Here is a 23771-nt window from a genome sequence, read left to right as displayed (position 1 = left end):
GGGGGGGGCAATTATCGACGATCGATCGCCCGGAAGGGCATTCGGCATTTCTGTTGAATGCGAACATTAATGGGATTAGATTTTATTAGGTGTGAAATAGTTCCAGCCTTATCGTATTAAAACGGCTCGTTTACTACGATCCTCTATGTTCACGTGTTTTGAGTATTTTTTTATCTTTCTATAGATTTTTTTGGAGTTTCGTCTTTTGACGGCGCTTCGTTCCGGGGATATATATATATATACATATTGCGTTAGATGCGACGAATAAGAATCGTTCTTGGAGACGGGACAGCTGTAATATTTGTTTTCGCACCGTTTCCTAGACTGCTGATGCTTATTGGTGCCTTTTCCGTTCCTTTTCATCTCTATTTACAGGGTCGATGTGTTCGTAGAGACTATTTAAAGGGAGGGTCTTCCTTATTGGCAGGAATGCCGTGCCAGTTAGGTTAGGTTCGTCGTGTCTTTCTGGGAGACAAAGAAGCTGCGACGAGCATGGACGCTGAATGGGGATGCTGTTGTAACGATGTTAATTTGAGTATAATTCATTGAAATTTTTATGACCGGTCAGCCCTTTGATCGTACGTTAAAATGTAAAGGGTCGATAACGAACCGTGGAGATAAAACGGATCTCACACAGTCTTAAGAGCAGTGGGAGACTCCGGGAATCATGACGTCTTTGGCCAAGTGTGACGAGGCTCGTGATTAAAAAGGTGTCTGGTAGGTTTTTTTCATTGGAAAAAATAAATCCCAACGACCTAACAGCCCATTTCACAGTACATCCTACCGATTCCTTGGGTACGTTTAGGTTAGTTGTCTTTGGTGAATTACGAAAAGCGAACAGTGAAGTTTTATCGCGGTTCAAATCGAAGCGGGAATTCCAGTTGCGGTCACGTGGTGGGGCACTCGTGCCGCGCCATTGTTTTTACGTTTTCTCAGCGAAGTGGAAAGCTCGTTTCCGGCGCTCGGCTGCGGCCACTTTCAGGGACACGGAAAAATGCACGGCCCCTGCACTCCGAAGTTCCGAAGCAGCAGGCGACGAAGCATGAATGACTGGTGTGAATTTTTTTTTTCAATTTTTAAAAAATACTAAAAAAAATTTATAAGCGACAACAATAATCGTACAGATAAATTGTTGTCTATTCATTATTATTGTTATTGCCCCAGGAGGTATACAAGCTTCCGCCATTTTTTTTTACTAGAGTATGTACCAACCTTGTAAAGGACAACCCTTTCGTGTCTATAGAAGCGCTCATAGCGTTAATTGGACTTTTATTTCCAAGGGAACGACATTGCGTAAGAAGAGAAGCAGCAGCAGCCTTACAAGGCACCAAGGAGCTAATTACCCATTAGAGCAGCTCGGTTGACCGATCGTTCTCTCGTATACCCAGTTTAAAAAAAGGGCCATTCACTACTCGGCTTTTATAAGCAGCGACCGTCAAAAAGACGTAATAATACTTCCTAGTGTAATAACTTTACGAACAAAATAGTCTGTACTTCCTAGAGACGTTGATTGCACACGTGCGTATCGCATGACTACACGCGTTCACGTTGTCCCAGCTAAGAATTTCGCATGTCTCACTCGCCGCATGAGAATCTAACATTCTAAACTTTCTATGAGTCAGCCGTATAATACCGATTCAATTCCACGTTCCTTGATCGTTACGCATCCCGTAAGTGGCTTTTCTTCTAAGGTTGGCACGCTGCACATCCGTATTCCCAGTGACAAACGTAATGGCAGAATTCAAATATTCTTTTTGTTCCGTCCCCCATAATCCATATGCAGTCGCATAGAAATTCTGGAATCGTTCCGCCACGACGGACCGGGCTTTATACAAGTTTTAACAGGCCGCCCGCGTCCCGATGCAGCTGTGTTTACAATCGGGTGCGTCAGCGACCGTGAGCTGCGAAGGAACGCGCTTGAATCATGCATTGTATTTCGCCAGGCATTACTACGTGAGTCCTCGACGCAGTTCCTACGGGGCAGGAAAATTACGCAGGGAGAGACATTAAAGACCGGAATGATAAGCATCGACTGTGTCGCGTTCTCTTGGAATGAAAGGTTAATTGGGTCGCTTGGGAAGTCTTATCGGTCTCGAACCTTCTCCTGGAATAATAAACGATAAATCATCGCCGTACGTAGAATTGGCGAAAATTCACGGGAGAATAATTTCTCGCGATCATAAGGCCAATGGTATACAGCGTGTTCTTTATTATCAGATGCATATTATATACGTCTCACTTTTACCATGCTGCACATCCATGAGTCTCATGACGCAATGAGACGGGATCAATCGTTGGAGTCAAGTCGTAATAATTGTCACAATCACGAGGATCCTCGCTAACCCACCGTCCGATTCCATTCTCGTAGCATCATTATGTTCGGAAGCGAAACGACTCGAGTCAAGTGAAGTATTAAGACTGTTGGAGGAGTTTGATCCTCCAATGGAGGATGACCATGCATTAGTCCGAGGTTCGTTTCACGGTATGGTGGGCAAGTTCGTGTCATGAGAAAATCATTGGGAGATAATGAAAAAGAAATTTTCTAATTTCTATTCTAGAATAGTCCGGGAAAAATTATTATGAAAATAAATATTATCTTTTAAATACCCCATCCCATGGCGCATTATCAGTTATCGGAGTACCGTGTGTGTATTTAGGATGCAGCTGACTCGCGATCCTTCTGTTACTTTAATTAATTACAAAGAACGCCGTTCGCTCGGGTGGCGCTGCGGGCGTACGACGTCATCGAAATTGATACCACGTGATCGCTGATAATTTCAATTGCTCGGAAATTATTTTGATTAATTTTTCACAGAGTTTACGCTCAATGGCGGCATTGTCCTCGTGGGCTTTATACTGTCTGTGGTATATGGTCTACGAAATTAACCGATGTTCGGGATAAAAAGTGAGAGGCGTCTCTAAATAGATGTGCCCGCTGGTCCATTGGTCCGTGATGCTGTGTGCCCCAAGATCTTGAGAACGTCCGATACAGAATTATTCGAATGAAGTTTTGTCCACGGGATCATTGTGGGTTTATGGAACCGTGCGGGGGGAAAGGTTTAAGTGAATTTCAATAATAATAATAATAACCGAGTATTTATATTATTATATTGTTATGATTATGTCGGATGGTCGGAGATCATTTTGGAATCTGATGTACCACAGTTATCCGCCGTGGTTGATGAATTAATGGATTTCACTGACTTCTCATTAGACCCCTTTAATCACTCTTGTTTACTCGATAGTGCTTAATTATAGTTCAATTACTGGCTGACGCATCCGTTCGCAATGCAACGATTACCAATAAATTTTTTTTCGCTATTGGAAACACGGACGATATACACGTAGCTCCAGGATGGCGTAATGCCGAGGAAGATTGACCATTGAGTAGCAAGAGACGCGACAGTCTCGAAGTGTTCCGTGTATCGTGTAGACGCGCGATTCGGTTACGGGGTTTCGGTACGTTAATCCCCTGTCGATTAGCCGGGAAAATTAAAAAAATACGAATTTCTTATAAGTCGTATTATTCCTAGTAGATTTTTATATAAAAAGTATTTTAATAAGTTGTCAAATGCGAGGAATTTTCATAATGGAGGAATACGACGCATCCTCGATGTCTGTGGGTGTACTGAAATATTTTTGAAAAATGTGGAACGAAAAATTATATATATGTATACATTATGCGGTGTGGCACGTTTATTAAAAATTTTTCATACGAATACTAAAGGGAATTTACATTTTCCTTTCAGATGGAAAACCACGCGTACGAGGACGAACCATCCTCGCCGTGTACAGTCACGCGAGAATACACTCGACTCGAGGAGACTCCTGTGGCGAATGTAAATTCGATTCAGCCAAGGGAATTATTTCGAGAATTGTCAGAGTCACATCCGGACGCACATGTCTACGAGGACATAGCATCCGCTCTTACCGATGAGGTCTTACGGTTACCGTCAACAGTGCCCAGGGAGATGCCGAGAGAGGACGAGGATGATAATTACGAGGGGGAAGTGAACGACAGGGAAGACATTTTCAGTATATCAAAAAATGTGCCGTGCTCGAGAGCCAATGGAAACTTACCTGGTAGCGTGGAGAGTTTAAATTCGTTTCATCGAAATTTAACATTGCCACTTAGAAAATCACGGCCTAACGAAAAGACTGTAACCAGCTCGGCGTGTGTTATCAGCAGGGAAAAAACGAAGGTACGGTCGGTACAGGAGGGACCGCCGGAAGGTAGAGATAACTTTGAAGTGGAATGTGTGCCAAATTCCGGGAGACACAGCAGAAGACGTAGAAAGAAGGATTGCAAGCATTGCAAAAATAAAATAAATTCAAATCACGTCGAAGACGTTAAGCGGCACGAGGACGTTATCGATGGATGTGCGAATAGATTGCACGAGGACCTTAATCCTGGGGTGATAACGAAGGATAACGAGAGGCCAAATATCGAGCCGATCTTTTCGTTGCCAAACGGACGTTTACCGAGTTTCGTAACGTCGCGACACGTCAAAACGGACCCCAAGACGTCCACGGTCTTCTCCATTAGCAACAATGTAAATAATGCAAACTCAATGGCTTTTAAGCAATTGAATTACGATAAGAACGACATCGAAGCTAGACTCACGCGATACGAGGTCGACGATAAGATCGCTGTCAAGGGTAAAAAAAATCGCGGAGGGATGAAGATCAATTCTATCTACTCCCAGGAACACTGGAGCGCGAAGGATACGCCGATATTTCTCACGGAATCGAAGGAGCAAGAGCAGAGTCCGTTCCAGGTAATCGAACCGTAGTAATCAGTTTTTAAATGGTAAGATCGTGTTTCTTTTCTAACTGTCTATACCTATATTTAGAGTTAAGGATTTTCTGGCATTAGAGGTCAATCACTCAAGTTTGACAGCTGTCATGCAATTTTTTGTTTTATGGAATTTTTATGCAGACATGCCAAATTTTTGTTGGTGCTTTTGAATACTTTATCTGCGTCCATTGCAAATACTAATGTACAGAGGTCGCTATTGATGCGTTTAGTTCTCGAATTTCTCGTTAGAGGGTCGTTGGTGCTTGTCTGTATGTGTATGGTTTCTCGCATGCAAAAGTTACATTTCCAAGGGTCATAGGGCGGGTCGAACTGTGTCAAAGCATACTTACCTGGCGCAGAGGTTACCGTGATCATGAAGGCGGTTCCTCCAGGGCGAGGCTCTTCCATTGCACCACGGCTGAGCTGACCCTTGCGAATACCCCTAATGTGGGTATCTCGGGCGTATAATTTTTGGTAGTCGGGACTGCGTTCGCGCTATCCCGGACATAATATTATTGCAAACATAAGTTTTTAGGAATATAAGAGAGTACTAGTATTGTGAGTAAATTAACTTTACTTTAATGATCAATAAAAGTTTAGTTTAATAGATTTACATGCAAAATGACATTTTCGTTGTGGGGTTTGCAAAGATACTATTATTTTAACTAGTGGGATCGATTAATTTTTTGTATCGTTAAAAAGTGTTACTTTTTCACCAAATGTAAAAATCAATATAAAGTTTCCATTACTAATGAAACTTTTAGTGGGTGTCATTTATATGAAATGATGCCTCGCATTATTTCTAAAGGCAACCAATAAACTTAGGGGTATTAATAGAGTTTAATGAGAGAAGCGCGGGCCATGTGTTTATGATTTAACTTAGAAAATACCACAATACTCGATCATCGCCTGAGATCACAGAGAGACAAAAGTGAGGCTCTTCTTAATTATACACGACGCCACTCTCGGCCCGTCATAATAATTTGTCTAAGCGCCCGTCGGCCTAGCGAGACGATTTTAGAAATAAACCAGAAAAATAGAAATACGTCTGCATCGCAAGAAAGCGTAGGCTGCTAGACAGTATAAGATCTTACCTTATCTTTTTGCACCTGACCAAGACACACTTAACGACATTAAGGGAAAAATAAATAAATTTATCCACTTCCTGTCTGAGGCACGTATCTTCATTTTTTTGGTCTCTTCATCCTCTTTTATGAATGGAAGAGCGGGGCGAGGGGAGTCGGCTAACGTCTCTAATTGTAAATTCCTTGCAAATATTTGCATGCGTCACGTAAATTTCCTTGGATTTATTTTTCCACGTGACCGTTAATTCCCGTCCTTACCTATACTCATTCTGGATCCACAAAAGGTTATCGCACGCATCGTTAACGAATTCCCTACGGTTGAAAAGTTAACGAGACCGATCGTGGGCGCGTTTGGCGCCACTTTAACGTTCTGTGTTCGAACTCCACGTCTATTTTCGTCGTAGAAACGAGCGGGCGACAAACGAGGAAAATTGCGAAAAGCGCGTTCCACGGACACTCGTGGCGACGCGGAATAATATGTGAAAAGAAAAAAGGACAAGATTCTTAAGGAAGACGTTCGTCGCACTTGACGAGCAACACCCACGAGCACGTGTACAACAGGGAGGTCGACGTAGACTTACCCCGAGACGTTATTTACGTAACAAACATCGGCAATAAGACATTGGCTAAGAATTTCTAGTCTACTGACTTAACTTGGTCGTGGCTTGAATTATGTCACTTCTGTAAACACGCGCGGCGGCCATACGACTATCGCCATTTTGTTATTTATGTTATGTTAGGTGTAGACTCTAGATTCTCGACTCTGTGTTCCAGTGTTAAGCGAAAGAGGTCGGGACGGTCGGAATCTACAATTTTTCCTTGTCCTTTGAAGCTTCAATAATTTTAACAGCATGCGACGGTTTTCTATTTTTATTCACTCATATCTTAGGTTCCACCTAGTGTCAGTTTTGCTAAACTCGTCTGTCCCGACGAAACAAAACGATCGGAAGTGGCGCTGCATCGTCGAGAATGACTATTAATAGAGTGCCGGAAGCGGGACTCACCGTATCTTGAAGCGTCTCGACGCGGAGGGTGCTGGTGGCTACGTACGACCACACTCCTCCTAGGGAAGATCCCCGGCGACCCACCGTACTCTTATAGCACGTCAGTCGCGAATTTAACTGGCCGAACGGACGGTGCCTCGCGCTTCTATACTCATCGGAATCACATTGTCAGACCGTATCATTGTGTTATACATGGTGGAACCTGACGACATGATATAATCTAATTACACTTTAAAGGAAGACAGATCCATCTTCCTGGAGATTATTGTGTTATATTCGACAGAGGATATTGTGTCTGTTTAAAAATAATGCCATATCGATGGCTGAGCTCCAGGTAAATCACGACGAAAATATCTATCTCTTATATAGACGCGTCTGGGGAAACTGGAATACAGAGTGCGACAGGTGTCGTGTTAGAGAGGGACACGAGGGAGAGGGTAAACAAAAATAATATGAATTTAAAGCAATCGGATGTTACTATTTTTAAATATTATTCTAGTCCATCCACTATTTGCCTTATCTTTGATTCTCTCATGGCTGTCAGATTTTATATATTTCTTTTATTTACTTACAGAGGGCTTATTCCCTCCCCGCCCGAACCCATACACCATCCTCGCAGAACCGGGTCAATCTACGACGTAGCGTTAGGGGTGAGCCACCACCACATCCTGCAAGACTTCGTAAGCATCGTCATGGCTGGACGCTCCATTTTGCAAGGCCTCTCAATGGAACGGGATGCACTAGGTCTATCGTTGTCCTTCTCCTGGTGATACTTATTCTCCTAGGAGTTGGCGGTGTGGCTCTTTACATAGTCTTCGGTGAGTTTCCTCAAAATTAGTTCGCACCAATGAGACTGAAGGTATACTTTTTCCTTTCCTTCAAAGTGATTCTAAGTAATTTTCAAGTGGTCGTTAAATCACTCAAGGTTGACCGGTAAGTTTTGGTGCGAGACTATGCGGTTCCAGCGAGTTTTTCTCACAGAAAATTCTGGGTGTCACGTTTTACGCTTTTCGGCTCTGTCATGACGCATTGTTCCTGGTCAATGTCATCTTGTGATACGTGCGAGCTGTTAAATCAAGAAGGGTCAGAGGAATAGCAATATGCAGTAAAATTAAACGAAATTTTTATCCTCGGCCAAACCCTACTCTGACACGGACCTTCGTGGATGCGCCTTAAACTATGCATTTATAAATACACATACAAAAAAATTCCAAAGGATGAGCCTCGTGGCGCATCTTTTTTTATATTGTTTTTTTTGCTCGCCACATGAGTTATAGTCGACTTATCCTTTATTTTGGTTACGAGAACTGGGCAACGCACCCTGATGACCAGTTCTCAGATCACCGGCAGAAGTCTGTTTCCTTGTAGAACCCGATCCCAAGAAAGTTCATAAAAATTCATGGGAATCGAATCCATTCTCTTTCAGAGCCGGACAAGCTTCAGATCATTCAGCAGTACCTGAAGTCATCCGGGCAGAACGTCTCAGCAAGTGAGAGCTCTTCCGAGACGACAATGATGATGATGATGGACGTCGTCGTCGACATAAGTAATGACAGTACGAGCGAGCCAACAACTATGAGGACAACGAGCTTTATTCCTGAATATACAGTAACGTCACTTCCGGAGACAACAGTGTCACCGGAACCGGAAGTAGATGCCAACCGCACAGAGATAACGCTGGATCTGAATGCCACTAGGTACTGCGACGATTGCGTAGTCGGTGAGGTCTGCGTTGCTCTCGTAGACGAGGAAGTTCCTACCTGCAGAACTGGCCCGGATCCTCATGATCCCACAGGATGCGCTGGACTATGTCTCATCAATAAACAGAAATGCCACCGTCTCGACGTGGACGCGTTCAGGTTGGTTGGAGATGCTTACCTTCAGGCGTCCCACCCTGGACGGACGCTGAGGAATTTCTAGATATTGACTTTCCCCTCCAACTCTCTCACTTCGACTTAGTTTCTAATGACTCTTTCTTTCCAATCAAGATGCGCCGTGGTCGAGCATTACTGCCTGGATGACGAATGGACATGTTCTAATACACTTTGCATACCGTTGGTCAAACGCTGCGACGGTCATATGAATTGTTACGACCGTTCAGACGAGTATAACTGCGGTAAGATATATATATATATATACTTTGAAACGTCCTACACTGTAATATTACCCCAGTTGCTATCTACCAGCATTATTGGCTTTCCTACTTTACTACTGTTTGTGCGGCTTCCATTTGCTATTTTTGATCGAACGCGTACATAAGTCATATCTCTGGTCTCTTTTGTACCCTCTTCACCCGAGCTGCATTAAGCCACTCCTGCCATCAGAATTCATCCCTAATGCACTTTGGAAGCATCCCTCGCCGGATGCCTCAAAATGTATCTAAACGCGCAATCTCTTCCAATTTCCTTATACCAGTACAGATAAATATCCCTTTGCTTTCAGTGTGCGATCTTCAGACACATTTTCAATGTGGGGATGAAACTTCTTGCCTTCCGCTGGAGAGGAGGTGCGACGGGAAGATCGATTGCTGGGATGCCAGCGACGAGATGAACTGCACTCTTGGTAAGTTTACGCGTCTTCTTCCTGGGTCCCTTGCTATACTGGTACCACTGTGACATCAGGTACAGTCACTGTTTACGGTGCTTGGTAATGGCACCTACGTACTCTACACAAATAACGTATTATTGTGGGTTAGAGCTAAGGTAGATTCTTGTCCTTGCTGCGTTTACCGGTTGGGACAAAACGAAAAGTAGCTTTTACAATAATTATAGCTCATGACGATATCAACATATAACGTTCTCGTTACATGGATTTGAGTTCTTTGTATCTTCTCATCTCTTCCCCTTGTTCCCGTCACGGTTTGCCTGCTATTTCTTTTACGGAAGACTATCCCTCCGCCTAGGAAGGTCCTGGAACTTTCATCGAGTTTTCTGTTTCCTTTGTAGGTCATGATCTTGATTGGTGTGAGTACATTATTGTATATTTGATCGCATGACAATTAAGACCCGGCATGCTTATTAATATTTATAAACCTCGCGTTTACGACTGTACTGCCAATTGTAACAACGTACCCACGTCCCTTATGGAACTATGTATAAAATAATATTCGCATCGTCGTAGTACACAAGGTTTTTTCGCTTTATCACGGTAACGCAATCTCACATGTGTCTTCACGCAATCCTAATTTAAATCCTATTCCTGCATCTTCCATAAACCGCACGCGCACGCTATGACGGCAAATGACGATTATTATTTATTGTTTTTTTTTTTTTATTACTATTCAAGCCTGCCCATTGGACAGTGAATTCACCTGCAGCAATGGACAGTGCATATTGAAGGCTCGCTTTTGCGACGGACTACCAGACTGTGCTGATGGCTCGGATGAACCTCATGGATGTCAGGGTAGATGTAACAAGCATGAATTTAGTTGCCGGTAAGTAATAGCTCTATTGGTTGGCTGACGGTACAGTCCGACATATTAAGAAATGTCAGGTACATTAATTGTTACCTGGGGCTACGCAGCGCTTTTACTTATGTCTGATTAAAGTTGAATAATTATGGAAAGTTATTTCTTGGATAAAAAACATATTCGTGGTCTTACATCTCGCTGTAATAACGTTATACTTCGTGTAATTGGCTGTGGTTGTCGCGTGACTTATTTATTATAGTCTTTTTTTTTTTTAAAGAGAGTCATGACTTATTGAATTATTTCACAATCCAATACTCAATATTCCAATACTGACCGGACGCGAGGTAGCGATTAATTTTGTATTTGATTTTATATTAGGAATGGCCGATGCATTACCAAACAAATGAAGTGCAACGGTATTGATGACTGCGGTGATGGGACTGACGAGCAACACTGCAGAGAGAGATTTACTTAAATGATTTTTAAAGAAAGCTGCAATCAACGCTGGACGATCGCAAGGATCGTTCTATGCCACTGTGGACTTTGTACGATACAGTATTTTTGCCTAGAGATTCATAAATAATATATATACACATATAAATAATAATGTAAAGCTACATACATGGAAATGTATGATAATGAAGAAAGAAGTAAAAAATAAAATAAATTGAGAAGTATATACGTTGGCTATGTATGTCGAATATTTATTATACTCATTCTTGTCAAGAAGCTTTACTAATTTATTCAATTGCAGATTCATACTGACAGTCGATAGCGTCCTCTTTTTCTTTTTATAATTCGATATACATATTCTGTTTTTATTTTTATTGTAGACGTCCTATGTACTGTATAATGCACCGCGAAGGCGAAGTCACTGATATGAAAACATAGTTTAATAGCGGTAATTGAGTATGTTATTTGATAACTAAAAAATCTAGGATTTCACGTAAACTATAGCAATAGATTGGGTGGCGAGTTACAGGGGAAATATTTCTTCTATTCTTTTTTTTTATGTAACACGTTATCCACCATTACGCTTTTTATATAGGTACAAATATAAACCAAACTTCGAAATAGTTAATAGGATTGTTAACTGCGTAAATATATACAGACGATAGTAGTCGACGATAATGACTAAGATATATTTTCATCCTGTTCGACGAGTCCTTACGGAGTGCACTGCGATGATAATCCTGTCTTCTTGATTTATATAAATTCATCAGGCTCTCGGGGTGCGTCGAGGTCACGATAATGGATCACTGGTCGAAAATCTCCACCACCGCCGCCGCCGCTGAAAATTTTGATAATAAAAAAAAAAAAAAAAAAAGAAATAGGAAAGAGTATATAACATAAATTGTATATCGTATTTATTTGAACAAAAGCAATGTAGTTTAAATGTATATCGTCAAAGCGTGCAATTTTGAGAATAGAAATGGACAAAACCAAAAAACTTTCATATCGTGCAGTATCAAAGCGAGAGAGACGTATTGCTGTATGTGTTTGCGTTGAGAAATGAAAAAAATGATTTAAACTTAAACTAGGGTAACGTAGCGACGTAGGACCAACCGGACTAGGAATAATTATTGGAATGAGGTAAAAAAATAAAAGAACGAATAATCAGCAAGGAATATATTTATTTCTTTTCCTTTACGTTAGTCTGCCGTGTCTACGTCGCAGGATCGACCAATTGCCGATGGCTGCTACTTACAGATATCAATTTATAAAATGTAAATTTTTATTGGACGATGGATCGTACGTTCGCTTCGAGAAAAATTATTTAATCGATACGTCACGTGGACAATCTCACGAGACGTTTAATATCGAATAAATTTCGTCTGTTTAATGTAAAATCGTATCTTGTTTGTTATTGTGCACAGAAAGTCGCAAGATAACGGTAAGCGCGGTTAAAAGTTTTTGTGCTGATTTTGTAACACGGTATAAGACAACACTGTGGGAAAATATATGTAAGCGCGAATGGCAAGGTTTTTGGTTTGTCTATTTTCTTTCACTTCCCCATTTTTTCGCATTGTCTCTCTCACTATTCCTTTCTTTCTTTTTTTTTTTTGTGATTTCATGTGTTACGTAATCCAGATAAGAATCTGCTGGCACGAATGACATCCGACATTGTGAAATCGTCCTTGGCCGTATTACCAAGTGAAAAATCGCGGTTGTTATTAAAACTTAGAATATGTCCACGTCAGGCTGGTCCAAGTCGTTATAACTAATAATGGGCCTCGACGTCGAATCCGGAGCAGCCCTGGAAACATTTATCACTACGTACAAAGTGTACTGGGATACAGCGAATGTGTATTTTTGTTTTAAGTACACAGGTACATGCTTGGTTGTTTGGCTGTGTAAACAGTGAATTTTAATAGCTTGACACTCTCGTTGCATATGGAATCATGGTATTTGCCATATGCAAGTGATAAGTTGCAACAGCAACGATTTGTTATGCCAGAAAGCAGCAGTTATTACCGAAGAGATAATTACTTGTAGAAAATTTAGAAATTAACGAATTGGTACACTTCAAAAGTAAATACTTAATGCCTGATGATAATGAAGTTAATCAATTAAAGCGTGCATCATGCAAAAATTATTTTTCTTACCGTCCCCTGTTGAAACCGCCACGATTTGGACGAGGCATACCAAAACCTCCTCCAAAACCACCTCCATAGCCGGAACCGTATCCTCCTCGACCGCCTCCATAGCCACCACCACCGCCGCCGCCACCGCCGCCTCCACCGCCACCGCCGTATCCTCCAAAGCTGAAACGATTGAATTTACGATTAAAACGTGGATATAAATTTGATGTTTTTATTACATAAAATGCTTTTAATTATGCTATCGTTTAAACGCGTTTTTGATATGATACTTACGCTCCACAACCATAAGGTGGGAATCCTTCTCGTGGTCCTTCCCTAGGTGGTGCCTTATTTCCTGGATGTTCAGGAAGCTGCGGTCGCTTAGGATCCTTGAGATAATTGTTGAAATATTCCGCTTCTGCTTTGACCTCCGCAACCTTTTCACCGTGCTTGTTGAAGATATGTTTGCGAATGAAGTCAGGACCCTTAAACTTCTTGCCGCTGAGTGGACACAGCCATTTGTCCTTAGAAATTTCCTGGGTGTTGGCTTGCACGAATTTTTCAACTTCACTGTTAGAAATGCGTTAAGGAACGTTCAAGTATATTATACATGACAATATATAATAACTATTATATCCTTGTAACAGCTAGATTATGAACAACAAATAAAATTCAAGTGAAAAAGGATACGCTTCAGCGTTCTTTGCACCAAGTTTGTCGAATTCTTCAGATGAAAGAGTAGCTACGGGCGCTAGGAAGGCGGCCATTTTACTTTCAAAATTTCTACAGTATTCAGACAACTCGGTACTAGAAACTTTGGTATTGGGAGGAGAGCCTCTCACGTGCATTATTCCACATCTGTTCGGCATCTCATCCTCGTTGGGATATTCGCAGTGATTATAATAATCGACAGAGTGCACTATCCGTAGGTACAAGACTAACCTATCCAAGACCTGCAGAAATAAATTAACATTATAATTTTGTGGGTCTGTGTATATATATAATCTATACATAAAAATAAAAAATTATAAGAACCTTTATGAGATTGGGATCCCTTTCGATTGGTCCATCGCCATCTCCACCAAGTTGCCCTTCTTCCTGATCACCTGACATTCCCAATAGTTCCTCTTCTTCTGCAGATGCCTCTTCAATAAGATAATCTGTAATATTCTTGAGCACAGGATTCTTCGAGGATAATCCAAACGCCTTTAAAAAGAATAATAAATGTTTAACGTAGTTTCATAATTTTTCGCAACTTATCCAATAATTATCTTACAGCTTGTTCGGCTTCGTTGGCGCTTTGAGCTGCTTTATTTTCTTTATCTTCATCTTTCGTGGCATTGTCATCCTTCCTCTCTTCATTCCAGAGACCTACTCTGTTGTCTAAGTTGTGTACAATTTTTGCACTCAGTTTAATATCATGGCGGACAATTTGTTTATGGGACGTTAATCCATTCACGGTACGAATACGTCGAGAAAGGTCTCGGTTCACTATGGCGCCCAGTTCGCAATCACGTAGCTATATAAAACATATAATTAATAAGAGGATATAGACGGATTTGAGGAAATCAAAAATTATAAGTACCCGAATATTATTGAGACTCCAGCAAATCTCCTTGATGTTCACTTGACGTTCAAAGGATACCCAACCGCGACGGAACCAGCGACGTTCAGGTTGTGGATCGGCAATGGCAACACGTAAGAATCCAGGAAAACGTTTGCACATCTATTAAATATAGTTAATATAGAATTGTACAGTTACGTTTTAAAGTCTACCCTCATGTATATTGATAACGTACCGCCTCGACTTCCGCTTTGGTTATAGTAGGAGCCAAGTTTCTGAGGAAGATGCTGCTGGTCTTATGAAGAGCTCGTGGTTCCTTATCTTTATCCTCGCTTGCTAAGTCAATGACTGCTTCGGGTTCTAGTGCATCTTTTTTTGTTTCGACACATTCCACTTCGCCCTTATCCTCCTCATCGTCCTCCTCCTTAGTCTCCTTATCAGCTTCCTTCTCAGACTTATCTGCTGGTTTCTCCTCGGTAGCTGAAACACGTAATGATTGTTTTTTAATTAAATATTTTTCAAAGTATCTCACATTACCGGTTACGTACGAGTATCAGCCTTTGGCGTATCTGGTTTGTTACTGTCACTGTCCGATGAACTACTAATACTAGTACTGCTGCTGCTGCTGTTGCTGTCAGTGCGCTTACGTTTCTTCGAATTGACCTCAGCAGGTTTTTCTACTAAACAAATTTAATAACTGTTAAAAAATGACAGAGCAAAGCTGGCTGGTTGTGATAATGACCATGATGATACTAACCTGTTTCTTCAGACACTGGAGTCTCATCGTCAGCTTTCATTTCTTCTAGATTTTCATCAACCTGTTCAACCGCTACTTCCGCTTCTGCTTCCTTTTCGACTTCTTTCAGTTCAACGTCACCATTTTGCTCTTCCTCATCACCCTTCTTATCATTTGTGGAATCCTCGACTTTTTCAGGATCACTAAATAAAGGAAGCTATTTTATTTATATTCAAATACAACGCAATTCTTACCACTTCCGCAATTCAACGCTTACCTGCTTTCAGGCTTCTTCTGGATATCCACTTTGTTCTTTTGCTCTTTGACTTCTTCTTTCTCCTTAACTGTTACTACTGGCTCTTTTGGCACTGGGTGGTGAAGAGGTTTCGCGTCAAGAACTTTAAGATCCTCTTCAGTACCACCCTCCAACTTTATTACAACTGCATCCAAAAGATGTAAAAGTACATCCGCTTGATCGGCATCCACTGAGACTTTGTCTATTCCACCCGTATCAAGCATTTCCAAAAATACCTCCACACGTTTCTATATTTTGGTATAACAAAAATTTAAAAGATATAACGTTTTGTTATCGAAGACCTAATCTATTGTTAATAGTTTTAATTATTCTACTTACTTTAAGCGCAGATACCTGCTCATACTTTCTCTTGATAGATTCCTCAGGATGGTACTTTATCTTGAACCTGATATCCCGTAAAACAGATTTTGATTATTCGTGTCTTGTTAATAATGAATCATTATAGTAATCACGAGCAAAAATTCTGTCTTGTGAATGTTTGGTAAAACGACTGGTGTGTACCACTGATTAAAGTGTTAGATATACAAAGAATGTTTATTCACTTTCATGATGCTTTCTGATTCATCCAATTGCTTGGGAATTCTCGCCATGGCAATGTGTGTGTGAAAGTAGTCAGAGACAGAAACAAAGAGGAAGATAGAGAGAGTAGAAAAAAGTACTTGGTATAGATAGTATTCTCTTGTAGTATTGTTAATATATAAAATGGGAGCTAATGCCAGGCTAAGTATTAGTTAAACATGGCCCAACGGTAACAGGTCTTAATTGCATGACGTCAGAAGTAAAAATTGTCTGTATAACAAGAAGTGTTCTTTGTAGTACGAAAAGTGGACATTGATCTTTAATATTAACATAGAACGTTGGCATTTAAAGAATTGAAATGAAAAGTATATATAAACGCAAAAAAACTCTGCGCTAATTAAATATCATCGAATTGCATACGCCATTTGATTTGAGCTGGAATATCGGAGGGAGTCATACGTATGTACAACTTCTGTGAGCAATCCGACTCTATCACTATGGAGCAAGTCATTTTATAGAATCGTATAACATATACATAATATAATATGTGGATAATTGTTAAGAAGTACAATGTATCGCATTACTTAATTATAGTATTATGCATTGTGACAATAGTGACAACATGGTCAGTTACGGAATGGAGCCTCACCTGTAGTCTCATACTTTTGCTCGCATTCAGTTTTCTCGACGTTTCTGTGTCTAAGCCTAAGGTCATATTGTTTTCTGAGTTTAAAAGTGTTTAGCGGGTTTAGAACGCGGCCTACGCGAGCATAATTGGGCTTTGCGCGCCCAGCTCGCATATCAATATAATTCTCTCTCTAACTAACAGACAGCTCGAGTCTTCGGTGATGCGCGGATCCGCGATATTCATAAAAAATCGAGCGAAAAAATAAACGGATGTGACGACCTGTGCCCGAGGCATAGGGCGATGGCTGCTGTGTGCTGTAGGGATAGACAGATCTGGTCACATTGTTAGAAGTTAGCTAGAAGACGTGTCTACGATTTTCATCAAAGCAATTGATTAAGCTCGTTTCCAAACACACATCCCATGTACTTGTATTTTTTTACTTGTTATTACACGAATTAGTTCTATGGTGGCTGCAGTCTCATACTTTGCTTATCGATCCTCTGTTGCTCGATGCTCCAAGCATAGGAAGTATTCTTGTTTTCAAGATAATCATTTAAGACATATCAGCCATCGTAGAATATTTTCAATTAAGTTACTATATATTAGAAATGATTACCAAATGATTTTGGTACTGTTTTTTAATAACTGATTTTGTCGAAGACACGTCAAAAACTCTGTGCACTGATATTTATTATAAACCAGAAAAGAATAACCCCAAATCATTAGAGCTACGAGAGACAGAATAATGACTTACCATTCCTCATCTTTGTGTGCCACGAAGAACTCATTCAGCTGCTGTCGTCTGAACTCTAATTTGTACTCGTTATAGCGTTTTATAGCTTCTTCGTCTGTAATGGTGTCCTCTTGTGTCCCAAGGAAAGCTTTGAAGGTCATCATCGGTGGTTGGGTCTCAACATTTGAATTACTGAAGTTTCCACTCACTTCACGACTACTTTGAATAGAGAACGGTCTGTTAGTATGAACAATAATGTGTTAGATAGCTGCTTCATCACACATAATAACACTAGATATACAAACAAGTTTAATTTTGAATAATTGCAAAGATATGGAGACAGCACCTTATCCTAGCCAAAAGTTTGGGAGTTAGACGACTTCGTTTTTGCATGTCAATTATTTATTTTTTATTTGATTCTTAAGATATAATTCACTGAACGGCTTTGTATTGCAAAATTTGCACGCGGAAAAAGAAATTCATGCAAAAAGGGAAATAAACAAACCTGCTGCTGTTACTATGATTGCCATAGTGATGGTTGCCATGGTGAGGTGGGGGATAGTGATCCGGACCCCAAGAACTACCGCCGCCGTAATAATCATGACCGTAGCGCGGTCTATCGTCCCAATCGGTACGCATTCTCTTCATAGGTGGTGCCATTTCTTGGGATCTTGCAGGACTGTATCTTTCACGACCACCACCACCTCCACCGCCCCTGTATTCTCTATAATCCGGCCGTGCACGAGGGCGGCTGGACCATTCTCTGGAATAATCACTATGGTTACAGACATAAGAGTTTATCATCCATTTTGACAAACCAAATGTTATAAAAATTGTACCATTGCGCTGTAGTATAAAATTAGAACATATAAGAAATATTGCTAACGCTTTCAGAATTTCTCACCTTCTTATAGGAAAGCATCCTTTTATAGTAAGAGGCGATGAAGGAGTTGGAAGGGGATATATGGGAAAGGATTTTTCCATAGGGTCGATATCTGTTGTTCTGGAATACCATGTATTCATATTTGATAGAAATATATAAATCAATAACGTAACTGACATGGTTTATTATTTTGAGAAGTGCATTAATATGATAACTTTAACTTACCTATCGACCCATTCTTCTCTACGTCGATCATCTCTACGACCTTCCCTAGAGTATGATTCTGTTCTTTCACCTCGAAACTTATCACGCCTTTTACGATCGTACTCATCATCTGAATCAGCCATGACAGTATGATTTATATCGCCAATTCTGAAAAGTTCGAGAAATTATGTTTAGAAAATAATGTAGTGTATCCATAATATATTCCTTATTATATCATACATTTATATAATGGTATTATAAGTCACACTATTCCAAGAGCTTTAAAAAATTATTAGCTTCAAGTTAAGTTATAAATTAGAGAATTAGTACGTATAAGAGTAGGTATTCGCGTGGCTATTTGCATAGAGCCCATAGGCTAACCTTTCAAGATACAACAGTGAAAGAAAATTATAAGAACCTTATACGCTAAAACAATTGAAAAAAAAATGAAAAAAAAGCTTTAACACTAAAGAATAACCACGCTATAAAATATAAACGTTAGCGGGAAAATTATGTGTAAAATTTACGGCCCCCATCGTCGAACGTCACGAACCCCACGCACCGTATATTGAAACCGGTATCTCTGGATAAAAGATATTCCACGAGAATAATTATTACTTTATTAAATATCAATGTGAAAATGGTTAATATCAATAATCAGGACATAGAACTACTTGCCAAATTATTCAATAAATCTGTTAAAACGTTGCACTGACACTTACCTACTTCACATATACCGTTGTATACCATTCCAGTATGGAGGACGTCCCCACCCTTGCCAAAGACGCGTCAGTTTTATGGCGCTTCAATCGCTTTAAGGCAACTTCTCATGAAACGTTAGCAGTTCAGGTATGGGGCGGCCGTAGCCCAATGGTCAAGGTAGCGGATTCACGATCGGAAAGGTTCTTCGGGGTTCTTCGCGCCCAGCTTCCAACCGCATTCACCAATAGGTTTTCATATGAAAACTTTCAAGTGAGCATTTATACGGATTTCCACCAACATTGTTCGGATTCGGTGTATAAATTCTGTAGGTCCCCTCACGCTCAGTTGGATAAGGCCAGTCTTGTAAGATACATCGCCATCTAGTGTCGAACTTCCAATCCTTGATTATTAGGAGGACCAGTTACTGGCACATGTCCGCCATTAGGGATACAGATTTAAGGAAAGGAAGGAAAGAAGATAGCAGTTTAGGTAGATAAAAACGGATGAGCTAGCTGACGCTATCGATCGTTAGAAGAATTTCAATTATTCAATTAATCATGTCTTAGGTTGGACCCTTATACTAAACGCCAGTGCTCGAATACAAAGCTTTGACTTGTGATAAACACGCTGCGAAGAAAAAATTGACATTTTTCACCGAAGTTTTACGTTCGAGAGCTGACGCCTGTATAAGGATTCAGCTTTAATTTTCAAAACGCTGATTATAGTACCGGTTGCAATAATTTAAAGTGGTATTTATATCGTTTACGCTCATAATAAATTGTTGCAACATAACATAAATAATTGGATCAATATTGATATCATAATCAATTGGAGCAATAAAATTGATCAATAATTCAATTAAATTCAGTTAAATCAGTTAGTTAAATTCAGCTAATTTTCACGACTAAAAGATAGTCGGCAGCAATGAAGATTAAATTTGGCATATAATAATGTCACCATAAAAAAGCCATCGTGCAATAATTGTAGAGTAATCTACAGTATGTAAAAATAAAAATAAATTTTTACTTACTAATCTTGATTACCTAACCCAATTAAATCACTATAAAACACATTTGACATAAAACTTCTTTCATGCCGGCATTTTCAATTATTCTCATCACTTCCGCAATTCTCAATATAATTGTCATCACTTAAGTCAAAATCAATCAGTCACATAAAAATATAGTCTCAGGATTATTAATTAAGAATAAAATAATTATACTATATCAATGGTGATCGCTGGTAACATGGAGACTAGAGTGGAGGAGTCCTTATGTACAGAGATGGGACTCCTCTACTCTAGTCTCCATGGCTGGTAACATGAATTCAACAACAGGTAATTATAAATATGAAGTTTTCGAGGTGTAACCTTCTATTTCGCAATTATAGAAACGTTGTGACAAGAAAGTCCTGTAAAATATAAATGCATACAACTCTAATTATTACTAAACAGCGCGAGCCCATGCAAAGCTAGCATATGATATAATAGTTCCATTCGTCCCAGACCTATTCACCTGGTCACGTGCGGCCTTCCCTTACCAATGCGACCTCTCTCTGACTCACTATAGCGCGACCTCCCTCCCCCCTCTCTCTTTCTCTCTTTGTAGTACCTATTTTCCCCATATCTTTCGCTGGGCTATAATTTCTTCCGTGATATAACTTTGATATCACAGTCAACTGCGTAGTAAATGCGTCAAGACGGTTTGAGCGATGGCGTGTGGTGGGTTGGCGTCGGCATCCCTTACTGCGCTCTCTAGTGGAACGGTCACGTCCTTCTGCGTTTGCTTATGCTGCTCAACTTGGCGCATTAGTGCATTTAAAATCACCGGGTAACTTCTAATCACCTCTGTCGGTAACACTTTGTGCGCCGATTGACGCTTTACGTGGTTCGCGTCCTCTGACGGACGTGGTTTTTCACGTCTAACCTGGTTCGAGTTTCGGGAAGTGACGGAGGTTATAAGTGTAATTGTAGATCCCTTGAGGATCTCCCGACTTCGGTCGGTCGCTGCTGCCAAATGACTGGTTGCGGTCGAGTCCGTTAGGGGTGATCGTGATATTAGTCTGGCTCCCCTTTCCGGTGTTCTACGTCTGCGACCAAAGTATCCGAAAGTGCTTAATCCAAGCGTTTACACATAAGCCTTGTCGTAGCTTGAGTTCTGCGTCTATGGCTAACGTTTGTCTCATTTCGGAATCACCTTCGAAAGTCCTATAGTCCTTTGCGACTATAAGACGGGCCCCAGCTGTCCACGGAGGCTGGACTTAGATTACGTGTTTTTGATCTGTGGACGACGTAGTTCGGACGTTTCATATGATTATTGTTTATAAATGTTCTCCATTTATATCTTTGTATTTCTACTACTTTTTGTTTCAGTGTTCTGCGTATGCGACTAAAGCAGGAAGCAGGTCTGAACCCTTTCGAAGATCCGCGTTCTCTATGACACAGGAGTCCGAAGTTCGTAACACGAGCCTCCGGTGTCCGTGGAGTTACATCTTGGATCGTGCGACTTTGACCTGCAAATGGCTTGGTCCAGGCCTTTACAAATATTTATTGGTGTTAATAATTGTCTTCCACCTCTATCGTTATTTTTGTATTTTTATTTTTCAGGTGAATATTTGTGGCTAAAATTGGTCACAGTTTCGAATCCTCTTCCAAAGCTCTATACTCCTTTGCAACACAGCAGTCTGCAGTTCTTAAGTCAGGCCCCCGCTGTTCATAAAGGCTGAGCTTAGATTGTGTGTTTTCGATCTGCAGACGGCTTGGTCCATGCGATTTCGGTATTTTATAACTATTGTTATCCAGTTGGATCATTATCCTTATACCTCACTGGAGTTTCCCTTGGGTCTCACGGTTCAAGGGTTTGCCCCAACAACCTTCGGTAGTTGGAACCCGAAGCGGCAGTGGCTTCTTCATAGAGAGGCACTGCTTCACGGAAATGGGCAGGGAGGGGACGATTTCACAAAATTTTTTATTTATTTCTTTTCTGTCTCTCTATATATTTCATTCTCTTCCTTGTTCCTTTCCTAAATCTTTTTTCAAACATCTCTTCAACGTAACTTGCATTGCAGTTGCTCTCACATAAATTACACACAAATTATATCTTACGAAAAACAGTCTCGAAACTGTCAAGAAGTTATCAATGCTAGCACAGAACGGTGTGCAGCTAAACGTTAGTATGCTTAAAAATGAAACAAGCCATATTTTAAATTCATAAAATTACATTAATAAATTCAGCTGTCAAATTGTTACCAGAGGCCTCACTCTTTCTCAGATATAATTTGAAAGAAAAAAAATGTATAATGATTCTTGTATCAAGAATAACACGTAATTGCGTTCACGCTCTGTGAATATGTTTACCTTGAGAGATCACTGTACTCTGTACATAAAAAATAAACTCAACATCCATCACATTTATTCACGCTGATCATTCACTAGTCATCATCTCCGCAGTTACAAACCAAACAGCTCACTCCGAATAAGTTTCAGAGGTTAAAGCACTTTAAGTCAGCAAACGAAGACGCAGGCAACTCGTGAAAAATCATTGCTTTTCTATTCGGGCATTCCCTTTTATTATCATTGTCGGTTCCTCTTAAATCTAGATTAATGATAAGATGATGGGGCTCGTAGATGAACGAATTTGCACACGCTTAACGGCGAACGTTCTATCGGGTAGATGATGAAGTCGATGACCCTGAATTATTAATGTAAGATATACGTATATATACAGTTATTCAGCTCAAACTTACCAACTGAAGTTAGCCCGTACATTTGATTTCCATAGTGAAATCAACTTGACTTGGTCCTTATGAGCTGAGTTATTTTATATTATACCACGGTATGGTATATACTATACCATAAATTCCATGTAGCAAAATGTGACTAGCTCGAAAAAATATACTGTGAACCAATCATATTAATATATCATTTCAATTTCGGGCTCTACTTTGTATAATGAGACGACTTGGTTGGATGTCTCATTTTTATGCACGTCTCATTGTACATACCTGTAACAGCAAAGAAAATCTTTTAGACGTATAGCATTGAATTAATTTTTGTCTTGATTGTTCAAGGTGCTATCATCGAACGTATCTTGGTGCCGTAGTCCTTGACTTAAAGATGCCTAACCGTCAATACAAACAGAATGCATAGACGACGATTATTTAATTGTATTACGTATCTGTCGCAAGAGTCATCGATTTTTATTCCTTAGTATAGTTTCTGCTGACTTCTAAGAATCCAACGCAAAACGACTGATGGCTTATAAATTTTTATAACTTGCAATTTCTCGAATAAAAATACATTCGTTACATAGTTATTTTTTTTCGTAAGAATTTCTAGACACGTTTTATATTGACAGTCTCATAGTTATATTTAAATAAATAATGTTTTGATTCAATTTTCAAATCTATTTGTATTTATTACCTAGCATGCAAATCTGTATACAGGTAAGTCTCAGTATTGGCCAATCGGTAAGCGTCGATCCTGTAAGTTAAAACGATAAATATTTGAATTGGTTAAATAAATATAGTGTAACTGTAATTTCAGTTTAAAAAGTGTACCGTTGCTGAAACGTGGTTAAACATACTTTACTTGTCTTGCCATAGGTTTGA

At 40.1% G+C, this 23771-nt stretch overlaps 2 protein-coding genes and 1 non-coding gene across 17 annotated transcripts in view; 2 read left to right on the top strand and 1 right to left on the bottom strand.

Moving 5' to 3' along the window:
- The window catches only part of LOC107270833, a 17865-nt gene extending 6892 nt beyond the window's left edge, over positions 1 to 10973 (top strand). For 2 of the 6 annotated variants that reach the window (XM_015746193.2, XM_025088130.1), the window contains exons 2-9: positions 3750 to 4778; positions 7462 to 7705; positions 8314 to 8746; positions 8876 to 9003; positions 9330 to 9449; positions 9833 to 9850; positions 10173 to 10320; positions 10675 to 10973. In XM_015746193.2, the coding sequence (XP_015601679.1) occupies positions 3750 to 4778; positions 7462 to 7705; positions 8314 to 8746; positions 8876 to 9003; positions 9330 to 9449; positions 9833 to 9850; positions 10173 to 10320; positions 10675 to 10771 (2217 nt within the window). In that variant the 3' untranslated portion in view covers positions 10772 to 10973. Of the gene's footprint in view, positions 1 to 2822; positions 3058 to 3320; positions 3620 to 3749; positions 4779 to 7461; positions 7706 to 8313; positions 8747 to 8875; positions 9004 to 9329; positions 9450 to 9832; positions 9851 to 10172; positions 10321 to 10674 lie in introns of those variants that run through there. The other 4 variants (XM_015746197.2, XM_015746195.2, XM_015746191.2 and 1 more) reach the window with 4 other exon arrangements.
- LOC112494822 lies at positions 5141 to 5302 on the top strand. The gene has a single exon (XR_003060683.1). It is a non-coding gene; the product is annotated as a U1 spliceosomal RNA (small nuclear RNA).
- Positions 10974 to 11015: 42 nt separating the features above from the next.
- Positions 11016 to 19267, bottom strand: LOC107270832 (serrate RNA effector molecule homolog). 10 transcript variants are annotated; one of them, XM_015746182.2, is made up of 16 exons: positions 19184 to 19266; positions 18483 to 18629; positions 17880 to 18149; positions 17396 to 17611; positions 15813 to 15879; positions 15456 to 15721; positions 15200 to 15381; positions 14991 to 15122; positions 14678 to 14922; positions 14464 to 14604; positions 14155 to 14397; positions 13914 to 14084; positions 13569 to 13831; positions 13173 to 13448; positions 12903 to 13061; positions 11016 to 11587 (listed from the first exon to the last, which is right to left on the bottom strand). In XM_015746182.2, exons 2-16 carry the CDS (start codon positions 18602 to 18604, stop codon positions 11503 to 11505), a joined length of 2838 nt encoding a protein of 945 aa, XP_015601668.1. In that variant the 5' UTR covers positions 18605 to 18629; positions 19184 to 19266; the 3' UTR covers positions 11016 to 11502. The 10 variants fall into 10 exon arrangements, with proteins under 10 accessions (XP_015601668.1, XP_015601670.1, XP_015601674.1 ...); XM_015746184.2 differs by having other exon boundaries at positions 11503 to 11587; positions 14991 to 15119; positions 19184 to 19267; XM_015746188.2 differs by having other exon boundaries at positions 11503 to 11587; positions 17396 to 17590; positions 19184 to 19267.
- Positions 19268 to 23771: the final 4504 nt, after the last annotated feature.

This window comes from Cephus cinctus, unplaced genomic scaffold (genome assembly GCF_000341935.2).
Source record: "Cephus cinctus unplaced genomic scaffold, Ccin1 Ccin1_scaffold0839, whole genome shotgun sequence".
NCBI classification, from domain to species: Eukaryota; Metazoa; Arthropoda; class Insecta; order Hymenoptera; family Cephidae; genus Cephus; species Cephus cinctus.
This window is presented reverse-complemented; position numbering and strand designations above follow the sequence as displayed.

What these genes read in the sequence shown, in the direction of transcription:
- LOC107270832 (XM_015746182.2), bottom strand. Translation starts at nt 18,604, where the DNA reads ATGGCTGATTCAGATGATGAGTACGATCGTAAAAGGCGTGATAAGTTT. An exon ending in AGAGAAGAATGGGTCGATAG is followed by an intron (nt 18,150 to 18,482) that starts GTAAGTTAAAGT and finishes CTGTAACCATAG; the next exon opens with TGATTATTCCAGAGAATGGT. An exon ending in GGTGCAAAGAACGCTGAAGC is followed by an intron (nt 13,449 to 13,568) that starts GTATCCTTTTTC and finishes CATTTCTAACAG; the next exon opens with TGAAGTTGAAAAATTCGTGC.